This window comes from Petaurus breviceps, unplaced genomic scaffold, assembly GCF_028583685.1.
Source record: "Petaurus breviceps papuanus isolate PSGF00001 unplaced genomic scaffold, PetGlider_PUasm1.0 175, whole genome shotgun sequence".
Classification (NCBI taxonomy): domain Eukaryota; kingdom Metazoa; phylum Chordata; class Mammalia; order Diprotodontia; family Petauridae; genus Petaurus; species Petaurus breviceps.
Window position 1 is genome coordinate 69,241,446 of NW_027185764.1, and position 16,136 is coordinate 69,257,581.

At 34.3% G+C, this 16,136-nt stretch overlaps 1 protein-coding gene across 5 annotated transcripts in view; it reads right to left on the reverse strand.

The window, feature by feature from the left end:
* Positions 1–16,136, reverse strand: part of PTBP3 (polypyrimidine tract binding protein 3) — a 224,898-nt gene that overhangs the window by 35,900 nt on the left and 172,862 nt on the right. For all 5 annotated transcript variants that reach the window (XM_069085319.1, XM_069085324.1, XM_069085320.1 and 2 more), the window contains 3 exons: positions 8,537–8,706; positions 6,784–6,930; positions 2,371–2,535 (listed from right to left, as the gene is read on the reverse strand). In XM_069085319.1, coding sequence (XP_068941420.1) covers positions 2,371–2,535; positions 6,784–6,930; positions 8,537–8,706 — 482 coding nt within the window. The remainder of the gene's footprint in view (positions 1–2,370; positions 2,536–6,783; positions 6,931–8,536; positions 8,707–16,136) is intronic.

Genomic DNA, 16,136 nt, shown 5'->3' on the forward strand with positions numbered 1-16,136 from the left:
TAAAAATTAAATGTCACCACAATTATTTTCAGATACCATCTAATCTCATATGGAAAGATAAATGGTTTGGTCTCATAAGCATAATGCTATACATAAGAAAGCCAAATGCACAATAACATTAGGATAGCGTAGATCCTGCTGACTAACCAGAGTTATAGAAAAGGATAGGAGTGTTTGTGGATTTTATTTTTGTAATGCTTCACAAAACAAAATAAAATTCTAGTTTGGACATAACCTAGAAACCAAATTTATTTATATATGCATATATACATACATAAACTATGTGTGTATGTATGTGCACACATATATCTCAATTATAACTAAACAACTTTGTGAAAAATACCAAGTATAAAAATAAATTCACATTGACACATGCAAAAAAAAAAACCATAGTGAAACCTGCTTTTGAAACCATGTTTCCCTCAAAGTAGTATGAACAGGCAATCTTTGAAAAAGGTTTATGATTATGTATCATTTACTAAGTAATTTACTAAGTAACTGTGTCTTTATTATGAATTGGAAATAAAGTTTTACAATGAAGCAACATCTGATAAAATGTAGTTATTGCAAATGAGAAACAGTCCCTAATTCACAAGATAGGTTATTTAAAAATTTTTGATGATGCTACTTACTGAAACAGATTACCAGCATATGTATTTAATATAGCTAACCAATTTTAAATTTTCCTTCAAAATTGTTTGAACTTTGCAGTTACTTGGAAAATAGGTTAAAAATTAGTAACTAGTATTACCTGACAAATTTCAATGGATCTATGACCCCATCAGTGAGGATACTAATCTCCAGGGATAAAAATTACAACCTATCTTTCTCTGTACATTCCGTGTGGATCTTAATTGGTAGCTTCCCTTGACATTAAGTTTACAAGTGGAACACATAGCCTCCATAAATTATCCCACACTCTCAATATGTGACTAGTCCACATTGGACATTTCCCTGATGATACCCTTCATAGCACTTATCCAACATAATTCCTTGTCTATAATGCATTAAAGTCTGCTCATGCCTATTAAGTGTCCTTCCATTGCCCTCTGGGAGACCTTCATCTTCACTTCTTCTGAGACTATCTAGGTCCATGAATTTAAGCCAAGGATCACCACCACAGGAATACCAGGTTTGAAAACAGAAGTCTTTTGTTTTTCCAAGAAGAGGTTTGGAGTCATGTGAAGAACTTTGCAATTTCCCAATATCTCCACCTGCTCTTGTAATCCTTTTAAATTCTTGGCCTGAGTCACTATTCATTGGGACTATATAAAATATATGATGATGACAGAGGAGCTTATCATGGAAAAACAGACTTTCCTTTTCCATTTGGTTTTCCCCTATGTTGATGATTAGGCCAATCTATTTAGAAAGGCAATGGATTTTACTAGTCCTTCAATATTCCAGGGCTTGACACAATCAGCACAGTGTCACCTCCAAATAAAAGTGTCTGAGCACCTCACTCTTCAACTTGGACTCTTGTGATGTATGTCCATAACAGCACTGGAAACTCATTCTGACAAGTATACGTGTCCCTGTTGTGAGAACACTGAACAGTTATCAAGGCTGTTAGTATAGTTTTCAAAGAAATTTTATATAATTCTGACATTTGCAAGGCAGATACCTTGCTGCATATCAGCCATGGCATTTTTCTCAAATACGTTTTTATAGCCAACAAACAATGAATACATTGAGAATTTATATCCTTCGAGTTTTTAAGTCAATTTTGTGACAGTAAAGACATGAATCACTGTGGAAAACTGCTTATGAAAGCCCGATTGTTCTTTTTTAATACCTTTAATCAAGAATGTCATCAATGAAAGTCAATTATTCTTTTAAAAAAAGTATATAAATGAGAAAGTAGGGAAAAGGATTAAAATTTACCGGCATTTTCATTTGCCATTTGTCCTAGACATAAAAAAAAATATACTGTATTTTTGGTACTGTCCCTTCTTTTAGATACCTTAAGAATAAATACTTCATTGACCTCAAAACTTTGCCCAATGTATGTGTTTGTTTTGTTTAGTTGAACTTGTTGCTAAAGGAAGGGTTCTGCTGAGGAGGCACTGTGAAAAAATAATGATCTTTTATAAAAAGAGAGTAGAGTAAAAGTAGGGGCAGCCAGGTGGCACAGTGAATAGAGCACCGGTCCTGAAGTCAGGAGACCTGAGTTCAAATCGGACCACAGACACTTAATAGGTACTAGCTCTGTGACCTTGGGCAAGTCACTTAACCCCAACTGCCCTGCCTCCCCCAAAAAAAGAAAAGACAAAAAAAATAAAAAAGCAAATAATTTTCTTTAAATGTAGTGAAATAATTGATTTATTATTAGCAATTAGATTTGAGTATTGTTTTCTTATTTCTCCTTACCTGATAGAGTACTTCAAGAGTGACAGGGTAAAAGAGGTTTTCCACAATTATTCGAAGAACAGGGCTTTGCCCAGGGAGAACTCCACCTTCATTGCCTGGGGCTGCAGTAAGGGCCAGACTTCCAGACTGGACAGCATTCACTGCTTGCAATGCAGCTTGAGCTCGCTATCAAACAATCCAAAATGAGAATTCTTATAAAATCCAGCCATCAATAAGCAAACACACAAATAAAGCTGAAATTGTTATAAGGTAGTTTAATATATGCTTTTTTTTTTGTAAGTTAGGTCCATCTGAGTTCTGGTTAAAATCCCAAAAACTTTAGAGAAAATCATTTAATATCTCTTTGATAACTCTCTGATAATAGAGGTGAAAGTAGTACAAGGGGACAATTTCTCCACAAGGATTTTATTTTTATTGTATCTTAGTTGGAAGAAGAAAAAACAGAAGGTAATGGCCTTAAAAAAAAAAAACTCCTATGCTAATTTTTTGCTCCCATCACTCAAACCCTTCACATCTCCCAATATGCCAAACAGTAAAATTTAACTAACAAATCAAATAACGTTATTGTTTCTAAGCAAAACATATAACCTGGGGTGCTAGAATACTAAATATAGCATATTCCCCTCAAAATTTCCACTGTTTTTAAACAAAGTTGAGAAAGCGAACAACAACAAAAATCTTCTTGCTTCAAAATCTTTATACTCAGTTTCTCTAAAGGCAAAACAGGAGTCTAGAAAAAGATAATATTTCCCTTTACATAGCTCACGTAAGTAACCTGAACTATCAGAAGAACAAAAGGTCTTAAAACTAATGATTCCATTATAAATTAGAGGTAAAACTTCAATTAACCAGACCCCAATTGAGCCATTTCATTATCTTTCATCACCATTTTGTTACACATCATTTATAAAAGAAAGCTTGAAATGACAAAATTTCTTTAAAATAAATCCTTGATAACTTCCTGAGTATAACTGGGGCCAACCCAATGACATGGAAAGTATCATGAAACAAAAAAAATTTTTTTTAAAGGAAGGTATCTTGGGCTGCAGAAAAATTAGCATGAGGCCTAAGCCAGATTATTCTATTTTTTTTTTTGTGGGGGGGGGGAAAGACAGGGCAATTGGGGTTAAATGACTTGCCCAAGGTCACAGGGCTAGTTTCTTGTTTTGTTTTGTTTTTTATGTTAAGTGTCTGAGGCCAGATTTAAACTCAGGTCCTCCTGACTCCAGGGCCATTGCTCTATCCACCGGATTATTCTTGAGAGGACAACAAATAGCTATTAGTTAAAACCACCAACTTAAAAAAAAATTCAATTAATCAATAAGCATTTATTAAGCACCAACTATATGGCAGGCAAAAGATAGTCCTTGCCCTTTAGTAACTCGAAATCTAATAATCTTTTCTTTTCCTAAGCGATAATTCAATCAATACATTTAGCTTCAATTCCACTCAACATTCCATGTACAAGACAAAAAACTAGAAAAGGCACTCAAGAGGTTGCAGCCAGGAATCAATTAAACAAATAGCTGGACTTGAGAAACTACATATAGAAGAAATATACACAATTTTTTAGGCATTCAATGTTCTTTCAAGACCTCAAAGATAAAAATGGTTACATCAAAATGGAAAGATGAGAGGTGGTACTGTGACAATAGCAAGGTTTTCAAAATGCATTCCTCATGACAAATTTATGAAATAAGAGAGTATTATTACCCCTGCTTTACAGATGAGGAAATAGAGGCCAAGGGACTTGCCCATGTTCACAATGCTGAGGTAAAAATCAAATCTTTATCTCTCCAATTTTAAGTTCAGCATTTTCGTCATTATATCACAATGCCTCTCAAAAACAAATTAAAAATTGCTAGGACTTGTGCTTAGCAAATGCTTATTGAATAAATCAAATCACAAATACAAGATGTTTAAAATAATCCAAATCACCTTGTCACATCCAAAAAAAAAAAAACTACCACATCACATGAAGTACCCCTGTTTTCCTGAAACTTTTGTAGTCATATTTTTTCAGGTTTCCTTGTAGCAAATGAACATTTCTCCCCTAATGACAAATTGTTGTGGCACTATAAGGAAATTTCCATCAATCCAAAAATTCAGAGAGTATTTTTTCTAAAAACGTAGATAACTAATGAATCATATGACAAAAAATTAGATAATATCAATTAAAATTTACTGTCAATAGAGCTTCTAGTTTATCATATAGGAGATTCAATTCTGGCTTCACTGGTATAATCTATTATATTTTTAAAGTATAATTATATATGTATAATTCTGTATTATATTACATCAGAAACACAAAAGGGACTAAATTCTTCTACAGATGTAAAAATGAATTGGGAAAAGGCTCTTCCTGAACATCTTAAAGAATCCTCATCACTTCATTTAAGGATTTCTCCTGACAGGCTGATAAGCTACTGGGAAAGCCAAAGAAAACAGCCTGTATTACAAAATTTAGTTGCTAATCTAAGAAACAGTTCTCCAATGACACAGAGCTGAATCATGTAAAATACATACCACAGAATCAGTCTCCAAATTTTAATGTTTATATTATGACAAAGTATCTGACGGGCTTTGAAGTTACAGCTATCTTTAGCCTGTAAGGCTGTAAGCATACCTACAGTTGTGTAGCATTCTTAAAAGAATAAATGATAGTTATTCTTATCTCTGGAAGAACAGCTAATATTTATATTAGAGATGTCTCGTTCTATCTTCACAACAAGCCTGAGAGACAGGTGAAGTTATCTATCACTTTTGCTTCAAAGATGAGAAAGCTGTCCATTATTACATGAGGCAAGATTTACAATGAGATTTTCCTAACTCCAGGTCCAACACACTGAAGTTTTTAAAGAGTTTTAAAAAGAAGAATTAGAAACTATCAATAACCATATAAAAGATAGTTCCAGATCAATATATAAATGTAAGTTTAACAGCCTATATACCAAAAAAGATCAACAACAATGACAAAACACTGAATTATGTCAATACTGGACTGGCTATATAGAAAATCAGGAACACTAACACACTGCTGATAGAGCCATGAATCTATCCAGGCAAACTAGACAACAATTTGCAATTATGAAAGAAAAGTCATTAAATATTCATGAGAGCTGGACATATACCTCATGGAAATCAAATACAGAATGAATAATCCCATATATATCAACTATAATAGCAGTTCTTATGTTTAATTATCAAAGAACTAGAAATAATGTGGACATCCATCATTTGGGAATGAGTTGAACAAATTGTCATATCTGAACAAAATAGATATAAACAAAATTATGATGTTGTAGTATACTATAAAAATGAGAAATTCAAAAAATGAATTTACACAAAGTGAATAACCAACAAAATGACAAAAAATGACTACAATAACAATGCCAAAATGAAAACAAATGGTATGTAAGTGTAATGATCAATCTTGGCCCTGAGAAAAGATCAAATAATGTACTTTTTATTTGAAGAGGTATATGAGGCTACAGATATGCTATGCAATATATGTTGTTAAATGTAGTCACTGTATCTTCAGTTTGGTTTAACTTTTTTGTTTATTACAAGAGAAAGCTCACCTGGTAGTGGTATACACAGGTTAGAGGATGGATAGAATATATCCAGAATATCCCATCGCAGGATCGTAGATTTAGAGCTGGAAAGGACCTTGGAGAGGTCCAAAGGCAAAATGATCTGTCTATGGTAATATAGTCAATAAGTGCCTGAGTCAGTATTGGGACTCAGCCTTTTCAGACTCCCAGTTCAAAGCTCTTTTCCCTAAGCCATATATGATATGAAAAACAATTACCTTAGAGCAGCTGGCATAAGAGTTAACTAAAAAGCCTTTTTCTCTCCTCAGATGGAGGTGTCAGTGACTAGGAAGACTGCATATTTTACTTCCTTAGTTCTAGGAACTTAACTCAAATAGTCTAAGACAGGTACAACTAACTGTAATATTATTTTAAGACACCATACCAAATATAATTTACAACAACAAAACAAAAATATAAAAAGGAGGTGAGAATCTGTTTTGTGACCTCTAGCCTACACATACATTTTAAGGGTTGAATAATTTAATAATAAATCTTACAAGATCTAAGACAGTTTTAAGTTCAATTAATAAATAGTGAAAATATAAGCCAATCTAAGGCAGGGGGATATGAGGTAGACAGTGGGAGGGAAAGACAAAATGACTTAGCTTCCTTCCAGTTCTAAAATTCTACATTCTTGTGTCATATACAATCATTCAACTACGAATCTAAAAAACATTTTTCCCTCATATTTCCTTATATGTAAACACATTCAAGTTCTTACTTTTCAAAGTCAATTAATATGCAAATATATTTTAAAATTAGATTAATGCCATATGCCCCAATGAACATTTTTAAAGTGAAAGTGTTTAATACTCACAGCTTGATTAGGTAGATTGTCAGTCTTAAGTTCTCTGTGATTAGAATACTGAATATAAACAGGTTGACTTCGGAGGTGAGGAGTAACTGGAGTGTAGTAGTTCACCATAGTAACAGCAGCTTCCTCAGAAGCCATTTCTAAGAATGCCTGCAATCAACACAAATTTTAAAATTTGCAATACATTATAAAATTATTGTTATTTAAAATTATCAGGACACAAGAGATCTTAAACAAACTGGGTTTACGGTTTGGGAACTATTCTTTAAAACCTAATGTTACCAATAATTTGATTTAAAAAAATTTTTTTTCCAAACTTTTTCAGAATTCATTATTTAAATGTATAGTGCAAGTTACATTGCCTAGCAGTTTACTAACTAGAAACCAATATTTGAGATATCTTTCACACCATATATTTAATTGAGGACCCAGTGAATGGAACTGCACATGACTGTAATCTGCTTGTTGCCCAGCTGATTATTTGATTTTAGAGGGGGAGATAAGTTAAATACCTGCACTATATGGTTCTTGAAAAAATGGTGATTTAAATATATAAATTACTGACCCTTCATTTACTTAAAGGCCTTTGGAAGACTAGCAAACCTGTCTTCCAAGTTGGAGAGGGCTGCTGGCATGCCCCTCCTTGTGTCCTGGAATTCTTGCCAGGAAGGGGGGGTAATGGCCAGAAGTAACTTAGGCAGAAATGCTGGTGGGAACCATCTTACCCTGAATATTCATTACCTATTTCCTGTAATCTATGCCAGCTGAATTTCCCTGTCAGCACTCCCTCACTATCTGGCACCTTTCAATCCCATACTTTCCCTCCTCCCCAAAATAATAGTTGGAAAGTCCTGAAATAATTAGCTGTGCAAATGACAATAATAAAGCATAGCATATAATAAATAAATATAATAATAAATCACCTATATGGAGCCACTTCAGTCAAGTTAAAATTCTTAATCTTTTTAGTGAATAAACACTAATGTCAAGCAGTAAACGAATAATGCATTAGGTGCTGAGAAAAAAGACAACTATTGTGGAGGCTATTTAACCTATCATCTATCTCAGTACAAATCTAGGGATAAGATCAGAACACATAAAGTGCTTTAGGGATTTCTCCTCTCCATTTCCTCTCCAAAAATCCTTCCAGTTTAATGGCTAGCTACACAAAGTATCATTAATACAAATTATTCGTTTGTATTCACATCAGTTCCTTCAGATATCAATTACTTCGCTTCATTTCTCTATCAGGGAATTTAAAGAAATACTGTATATTAAATATACAGTATTTATTTTAAGTTCTCAACATTCACTTCCATAAGAATGAGTTTTAAATTTTCTCCCCTTCCTTCTCCTCTCTCTTCCCCAACATAACATGCAATCTGGTTCTATATAGAGGTTCTACTTACACATTCACATTAAACATATTTTCATCTTAATCATGATGCAAAGAAGACTTAAAAGAAGAAACAAAGCTAACAAAAGAAAAGGATAACATATAGTATGCTTCCACCTGCATTCAGACTCCAAAGTTCTTTCTCTGGATGTGAGTATAATTTTCCATTGTCAATCTTTTGGAGTTAATACTGGATATTTATAACATGCTTTTCAGGTACTATTTGGTTTTATATCTTACATAGAAAAGCACACATGAATGTTTTTAAATAGTAATGTCAAGAACCACCAAAATAAGAATTTCCTTTCCTATAAAAATGTCAACACAGAGAAAATTTTTTAGCATTAAATTGTTACCTACCTGGCTTTTTCCTTTCAACATCAAGAGATTCGTTACTTTGCCAAATGGTAAACCTAATGATATGACCTCTGTTTCAGTAACATCATTTGGAATTTTACGAAGATGGAGAACACGAGAAGGAGAGCAGGGAGATCGATCTCCTTTAAATTTCTTGCTGTCATTCCCATTAGCTAAAAGATATAAGATTTTTAAAAAACATTCTTAATTCATGCTCTCATTATCATACGTTAGGTGTACTGAGTACTCATAATTTCAGGTAACAAAATCATGTATCTGAAATTCAAGGAACTATTAAAAACTTTCTTTTAAGAATGTCAAACAACTAGTTATGTTGTGTTTTTACTAGTGCTAAATGTACAGTTACATGGAATCTAAATTAAAATTAAGGAAGACCTTGCAAAAGCACGAATATTAATCCTATGACTTTTCATTATGAATATTAAATTTTTCCTTTCTTTCCTATTACAATAAAAAAAACTACTATACAACTAATTCATCATCATAAATCATGGGAAATAGCAGCAGCAGCAATTATTTTTCCAGTTCTCTCAGATCAAAAGGATTTTTCTGAGTTTCTACACAGAGTAAACTTTGACTAATTTGTCAAATACAAATGTACAAATGAAACCATTAAAAAAATTTCATTTTGGGGATGTAGTTATATCTGGATATATCATTTGCTTTTATTTAATGCTGAAATTAATTATCTACAGCAGCCTAAAACTTAAAATTTATGGTAGTTCAGAAAGGAACCATACATTTTAAAATGTGATTTCTACATACACTAAATTTAAAAAGGAATCCTTTATGACCTTTATGCTATAAAACTATACTAGGTTTTGTGGGAGAATGAATGTATATGTGTGTGTATGTATGTGTGTATGTATGTGTGTGTGTGTGTGTGTAGATAAAGCACAGAAGTCAACCTGCCCCTAAGTTGAATCAGTCTTCTTTTCAAAAGCAGTCTCCTCTTCTAATTTCTTTCATTCAAACGACAGTTTCACCACTTACCCTTTCATATAGGCTCCTAACTGCAAAACCATCTCCTCTAACTCAATCCTTTCTGTCAAATTCTTTCAACTCTTCATTCAAAATGCCTGCTACATTTATTAATTTTTTTCCTATAGTCTCAAATGAATCAAAGCCCTCAGTTCATGGATTTTACTGAGAGCCTTTTAATGATTGTCCATCAACTCCAATTTCTCCCTATTCTAATCCATCTCCTACATTGTCTCTGCATTAATCTTCCTAAAACCAACTTTCTATCCAACTGCTCAAAATCTAGTTTTCCAATAGAATGAAGAAAAAATTACAAACTTCTCAACCTGACATTTAAAATTTTCTAGACATGCTCAAATTTTTCAACATCTCTTTTACTTTACCACTTTAATTGAAGCCTTCTCTCCAATGAATATACCTCATCCTCCTGTAACCCTCCTCTCCTTGTGAGTACATTTGATGACAACACTGACTCATAGAGTCAAAAGGAGAAGGCAGCAAATTCCTTTTTCCCACTGATATTTCTAACTCATTCTATCACCTCTCTTGTTGGTTTGTACGGAAAGGAACACCAGATATGGTGTTAGAGGCCAAGAGTTTGAATTCCAGATAAGTTACTTATTATTATCTGTGCAATTTTGGACAAATCTTTTTTACCCCCTGTAGTCCTTTTGTTTCCCATGTGTAAAATGGGAAGGGGGAAGGAAGTTGGTATAGATGCTCTCTAAGAAACCTTCCAAGTCTAATTCCAATGTAATGAGCATAACCTTTGATCAGTTTCTTGACCCTTTCACCTCTGCATCCTCACCCTCATACTCAAATGACCACTTGGTCTGCCACCACAATAATCTCTCCCTCTACTCTTTCAGCCAAAGTTTTTCAAATCTTCATTTAAAATGTCACCCTGGAACTCCTTGTCCCCTGACCTCCTGCCATTCTTAAACTGTGAGTTTTTACTCCTGTATCATCTCACTTCATCACCCACATTACATAGCACATTGGCTGAGCCTGACTCCTGCTTGACAATACCCTAATAATGACTCACTATTTCACACCCACAATATCTATTCCAAATCTGTTTTCAACTCAACCTCGTACCAACTCCCTACTTCCAATCATAAGCAGATGATCTACCCTCCTATTTCAAAATAAAAAGACCTATGAATTCCCTCAACTTTTCTATACAATTTCTCAAAATTTCTGAGCAACTTAATCCATTCTCCTTTCTTTCCTTCTGGTTACGGAAAAAGCAACACTTTAAGACTATACAGATAGGTCCTTATACCCACCGCTTCCTCCAGCTTCCAAGATACTACTCCAGCAGTCATTACCTCTCAATTCATTCATCTCCAAACTATCTTCTATTTTGGCTTAATAATGATGATGATAATTCACATACAAGTTTATTCAAGTCCCCAAATTCTCTTAAAAAGCAAATAAAACGTTCCTTCATCCTTTTATTTCATTTACTCATCTTCCTTTAGTTTCTTGAAATGATTGTCTACATACAATGCTTCCAACATTACTTTTAGACCGAAAAGGTTCTTTCAAATGTTCCTTTCCTCCCGACTGCCAAACATAACAGCTTTTCAATCATCCTCCACCTCTCTAGTTTTTGACACAATTCTTCCTTATAGTACAATGGGCATCACTTTGGGGACATACTGTCTTTACCTTTCCTAACAACCTATTTTTTCTCTGGCTCTCCTTTTATCCTCTCTAGATCCTTTAATAGGTACTCATGAAATACCCTCCATTAAAAGAACACAAGCACCTTGAGAACAAGGACTGTTCATTTCTGTCAATGTATTTTCAGTGCCTAGTATACCACACTGCACCTAGTACACACTTAATAAATATTTCTTGAGCTATCTTTCGCTTAATTTCACTTTCTCCACAGTTTCAACTACCAAGGTAATTTGCGAAACTCTTTATCAAGTCTTGACATCTTTTCACAGTTCCAGATCTGCGTCTTCTCTAGCACATTTTTATCTGATCTCCCAACACAACCAAAAACTAGCAAATTATCTTTAAAAACCAGTCTTTGTTTCATTTTTTTTCTATCAGTAGTACTACTACTGTTCATATAGTCTCCCATGTTTAAAACCTGGCTTTATCTCCGACTCTTCCTTCACTCTCAAGTCTCACATACAATTTCAAAGTCTAATTAACTGTACCTCTGTGACTTATCATAATCTGTCTTCTCTCTATGAATACTACTTTACCATAGCCACCTGTACAACAGCATCCTTTTAAGTCTTCCCATTTTTGCTCCCTCCCAGTCAATATCTTCTTCATTCGGGTTAAAATAATTTCAAATCTGATCATTCTGCTCTAGAGCTTAAAAACAAAACAAAAGCTCCAGTAGTTCCCTAATGTCAATCAAATAAAATTTACCTTCAACTACTTGACATTCAAGAAACTCTACCCTTTTCTAACATCACTCACTTCTTAAAACTCAACTCCAAATACAACCTTCTTTATGGAGCCTCTCCTGAGATCCCTAGTTGGTAACAACCTTTTCTAGCCTACACCTCACATAGCACTTTATTTTCCAGCTCCCTAATGTACTTATCACGAAATGTTATACATCATAGCTAATGATAATTGCTGTCCTATCCCATTACTAGTTTGTAAACTCCACATGGACAACATGTTAACTAGACTTTGTATCTCTTCTGTTCTCTGTACACAATGTACACTTAATAAATATTTGCTAGGGGTGGCTAGGTGGTGCAGTGAATAGAACACTGGCCCTGGAGTCAGGAGGACCTGAGTTCAAATCTGGCCTCAGACACTTAACACATAACTAGCCGTGTGACATTGGGCAAGTCACTTAACCCAAATTGCCCTGCATTCCCCCCTCCAAAAGCAAAAATAAAATAAAAATAAATAAATATTTGCTGAATAGATGGATAGAAGGGCTGAATTAAATTCAAGGTACATTATAATCTGTCCCAACATAATTCTCCCACTAGTTTCCCATACAAACTAGACATCCCAATCAAGAAAATTTCCATACTAGTTAAACACACACTATCATCATCACTCCCTATTCCAATTCTCAACTGATATTTCAAACTCAGTACACAGTCTGTGTCATCCTCATCCAGAATAAATTCCCTGATTTTATGATAAATTCCCTGATAAATGCCCACACTGATGTTCTCAACTTTTATTATATAAACTAGAAATCTTATGATAGAAGAAAAAAACCCTGAGAAAATGGAGATAAGGACAAGAAAGGGATTTCTCAGAGCTCTTTGAGGCTTTCAAAAAAATCTTTAAAATGTAAAATAATACATTATAAATTTTATAATCCTAACTAAAATGTGTGAAATATTTCTTATATTCTGCAACGATTCATTGAAACTATGCAATAGGGAGTTTACAAAGCAAATAACTATAACTACAGTTTACTATCATTTCTATATACTGAGGACAAGCAATGTAATAAAAGTCTCAAATGTATAGAGTATATCTGAAGTAAGATAATTTCCCAGATCCAAAAGAAAACTATTTTCATAGCTAATTTCAAAACTTTCATTGCATGCCAATATGGAGGTAAACAGCTGTTCCCAGATGAGGTATCACAAATTGGCAATAATATTAAAAAAAAAATCAAGTGATATTTCTATTCCAAACACTTTTAATCAGTAAGTTGGGAAATTGAGTATAATAGTCTGCTTGCACTATTTCCTTAGTCCCCTAAATGGTCTTCCTGCCTCAAATTTCTCCCCTCTCCTATACATCCTTCACACAGCAACTAAATTGATTTTTCCAAAAGCACAGTTTTGCCAAAGGTTCTTGCTTACTCCTATCTGACATTTAAAGCCTTTCACAATCTGTCTCCAGACTACCACTGTAGACTAATACACATTACTTCCTTTCAGAGAAACAATCAACAAGCATCGATTAAGCATCCTCTAAATGTCAAGCAAGATACTGAGCACCGAGGACAAAACAAGCAATCCCAGCCCTTGAAAAATCACTGACATGAATAGAGCAAAATACAAAGTTTAGCAAATAGCATACTATATGTATGGAACTTAGATTAGTAATGGGATAAGACACAAACATCAATAACTATAATCTATATACATTAAATGACAAGCATATTAGAGAAACGATCAAGTGTTGTGTAAGGTCCAAGGAGGAAAAGGATGTCACTAAATGGAGGTTTTAGGAAAAGCTTCATGACGGTAGCACTAGAATTAGGTTTTAAGGAACAAACAGGAAGTCAGCAGGCAAAAAAGGTTGGAAGTGCATTCCAAGCACAATGATCAGAAGACAAAGGATGACAGAGAATAAGTTACTCTGATTGGAGTATGATTTATCGAATGGGAGTAATATGACATGACAATGGGAAGGCACCAGAGTTGGAATAATCCTTATTCTATAATACAACTTCAAGACTTTCTAAAACCAACATTTAGCAACCTCTCCTCCTTTTGAGATTCATTCTAAAATCCAATGCAGATCCTGGAAGCTGTTATGTACTGAGTCACAGGATATTCCTCATTTCTCAATAGTTCAGTGTCTGGTTTGTCTCCCTCACCAAATTCCTACCTTCATACTTATAGATTTCAACATGCAATATTTCCTCAAATATCCATGCTAAATCCCAGTTCCTCAATTGCTCAAAACCTCTGATTTCTCTATGTTAGCTAAACAAGGCACGGTCGTATCCATGATCTTGTCTTCACCCACAAGTGTTCTAATTTTCATATTCAAGCACTCCAAAATTTCTCTATCTAAACATTATCTTCCATCATTCTATGTTTCCTTTCTCTTCTTCACTAGTCCTAAACTTATGATCTTCACTGTCACCTCTAACCCATCAAATCCTTACTATGTTCCAGGTCCTCACCTGCTCTCTGACCCTGCTTTCAACACTTACCACTCTACATCTCTTAAAGAATCAGTTTAACCACATGTTCTTCTCTACTTTTGAATCTCCTTGTTCTATCACTAATTACATCTTGCCAAATCCAAGCCCTCAATTATTCACATGATGTACATTGACTGACCCTATTAACTTGCTGCTAAATGAAGCTAGAAATGATAAAATCACACTGACTTTGTCACAACTACAAATTTATCTGATCTAAATTCAACTAGGCCCTAACTTCCCTCCTAAGGTTATATTGTATCTACTTCTCTGTGTATCTAATATATATAAAAATATGTACATATTGTTTTCTTATTATAATGTAAACTCCTCAAGGGCAAGAACTATTTTCCTTCTTTTTTCTCCCCAGTGCTTAGCATGAAGCCTATCACAAAAGGGCCACTTAAATGCTTGTTAGCTAAGTGGGTAATACAAGAGAGTGAAAAGTCAGAACAACTTAGTTTTCAAACTTGGGTGATCAGAAAAATTAGGAATTAGGTGGGTTCAGGGGTCAAGATGAGTTCTGTTTTGCATATATTGCATGTAGGATGTCTATGAAACATCCAATTGGAAATATCCAATAAGCAGTTAGTTACATGGGACCGGAGCTTAGTTGAAACTTAGGGCTATTCTACAGCAGAGTCATTGGCATAAAGATATTTGATTTGATGGGAGATGGGGATAAGATCAAGACAGTATGATTAGGGAAAAGGGCTCAGGACAGGGTTCTATTGACTTCCAGAAAGAGTCCAAACTTTTGATGATTACAGATCCCATTTGTCATTGCTGTTGCTGTCATTTTCAGTCTGATTCTTCATAAGCCCAATCTTGGGGTATTCTTGGCAAAGGTACTGGAGTGGTTTGCCATTTCTTTCTCTGGCTCATTTTACAGAGGAGGAAACTGAGGCAGAGTGAAGTGACTTGCTGAGGGTCACACAGCTAGTCAGGCTGGATTTGAACTCAGGGAGATGAGTCTCCCTGACTCCAGGACCAACACTCTATGCCACCATGTAGCCTTCCCATACAGATCTTATTTAGAAGGCTGCAAAATAATCTACGGCTTGACATAATTGCCAAAATAAAATGCAAACTTAAGAGATTATTTTACTATCTTTATGGAATCCCTCTTTTCTTTCTGTGCTGAACAAAGCACAGCTGGTGACACAGTGAATAAAGTGCTAAGTCTAGAATTGGGAAGATGAAAGTTCAAATCTGGTCTCAGAGACTTATTAGCTGAGCAAATCATTTAACCTCCATTTGCCTGAGTTTCCTCAATTGTAAAATGGGGTAAACTAGCACCCACATACTTTGCTGGGGTGTTATGAAAATCAAATGAGATAATATTTGAAAAAGCTCTTAACACAGTGCCTAGCACAACAGTAGATATATACATACACAAGTATATTTCTTATTTCCTCTCTCCCCATCAATATGATACAATGCAAAAAACATACATCTCCTGATCTCATTTGATATCAATAATCAGAAAATTTTTTAAATGTTCTAGCTCCCATTTCGGTAGGATTTTAACATATGGTAGCCAACAAGAGCCTTTAAAGTCATGCCACCCAATGAAATGCTTTTTAGTCAACAATAAGCATAGTGACATCTTTTGTTTTCTACATCTTTTTGCTAATTTTGTTCTATAAAGCTATGATATGCTGCAGAACATAATTTTGCAAAATCTGGCTGCCCTCTAATTCATACTTT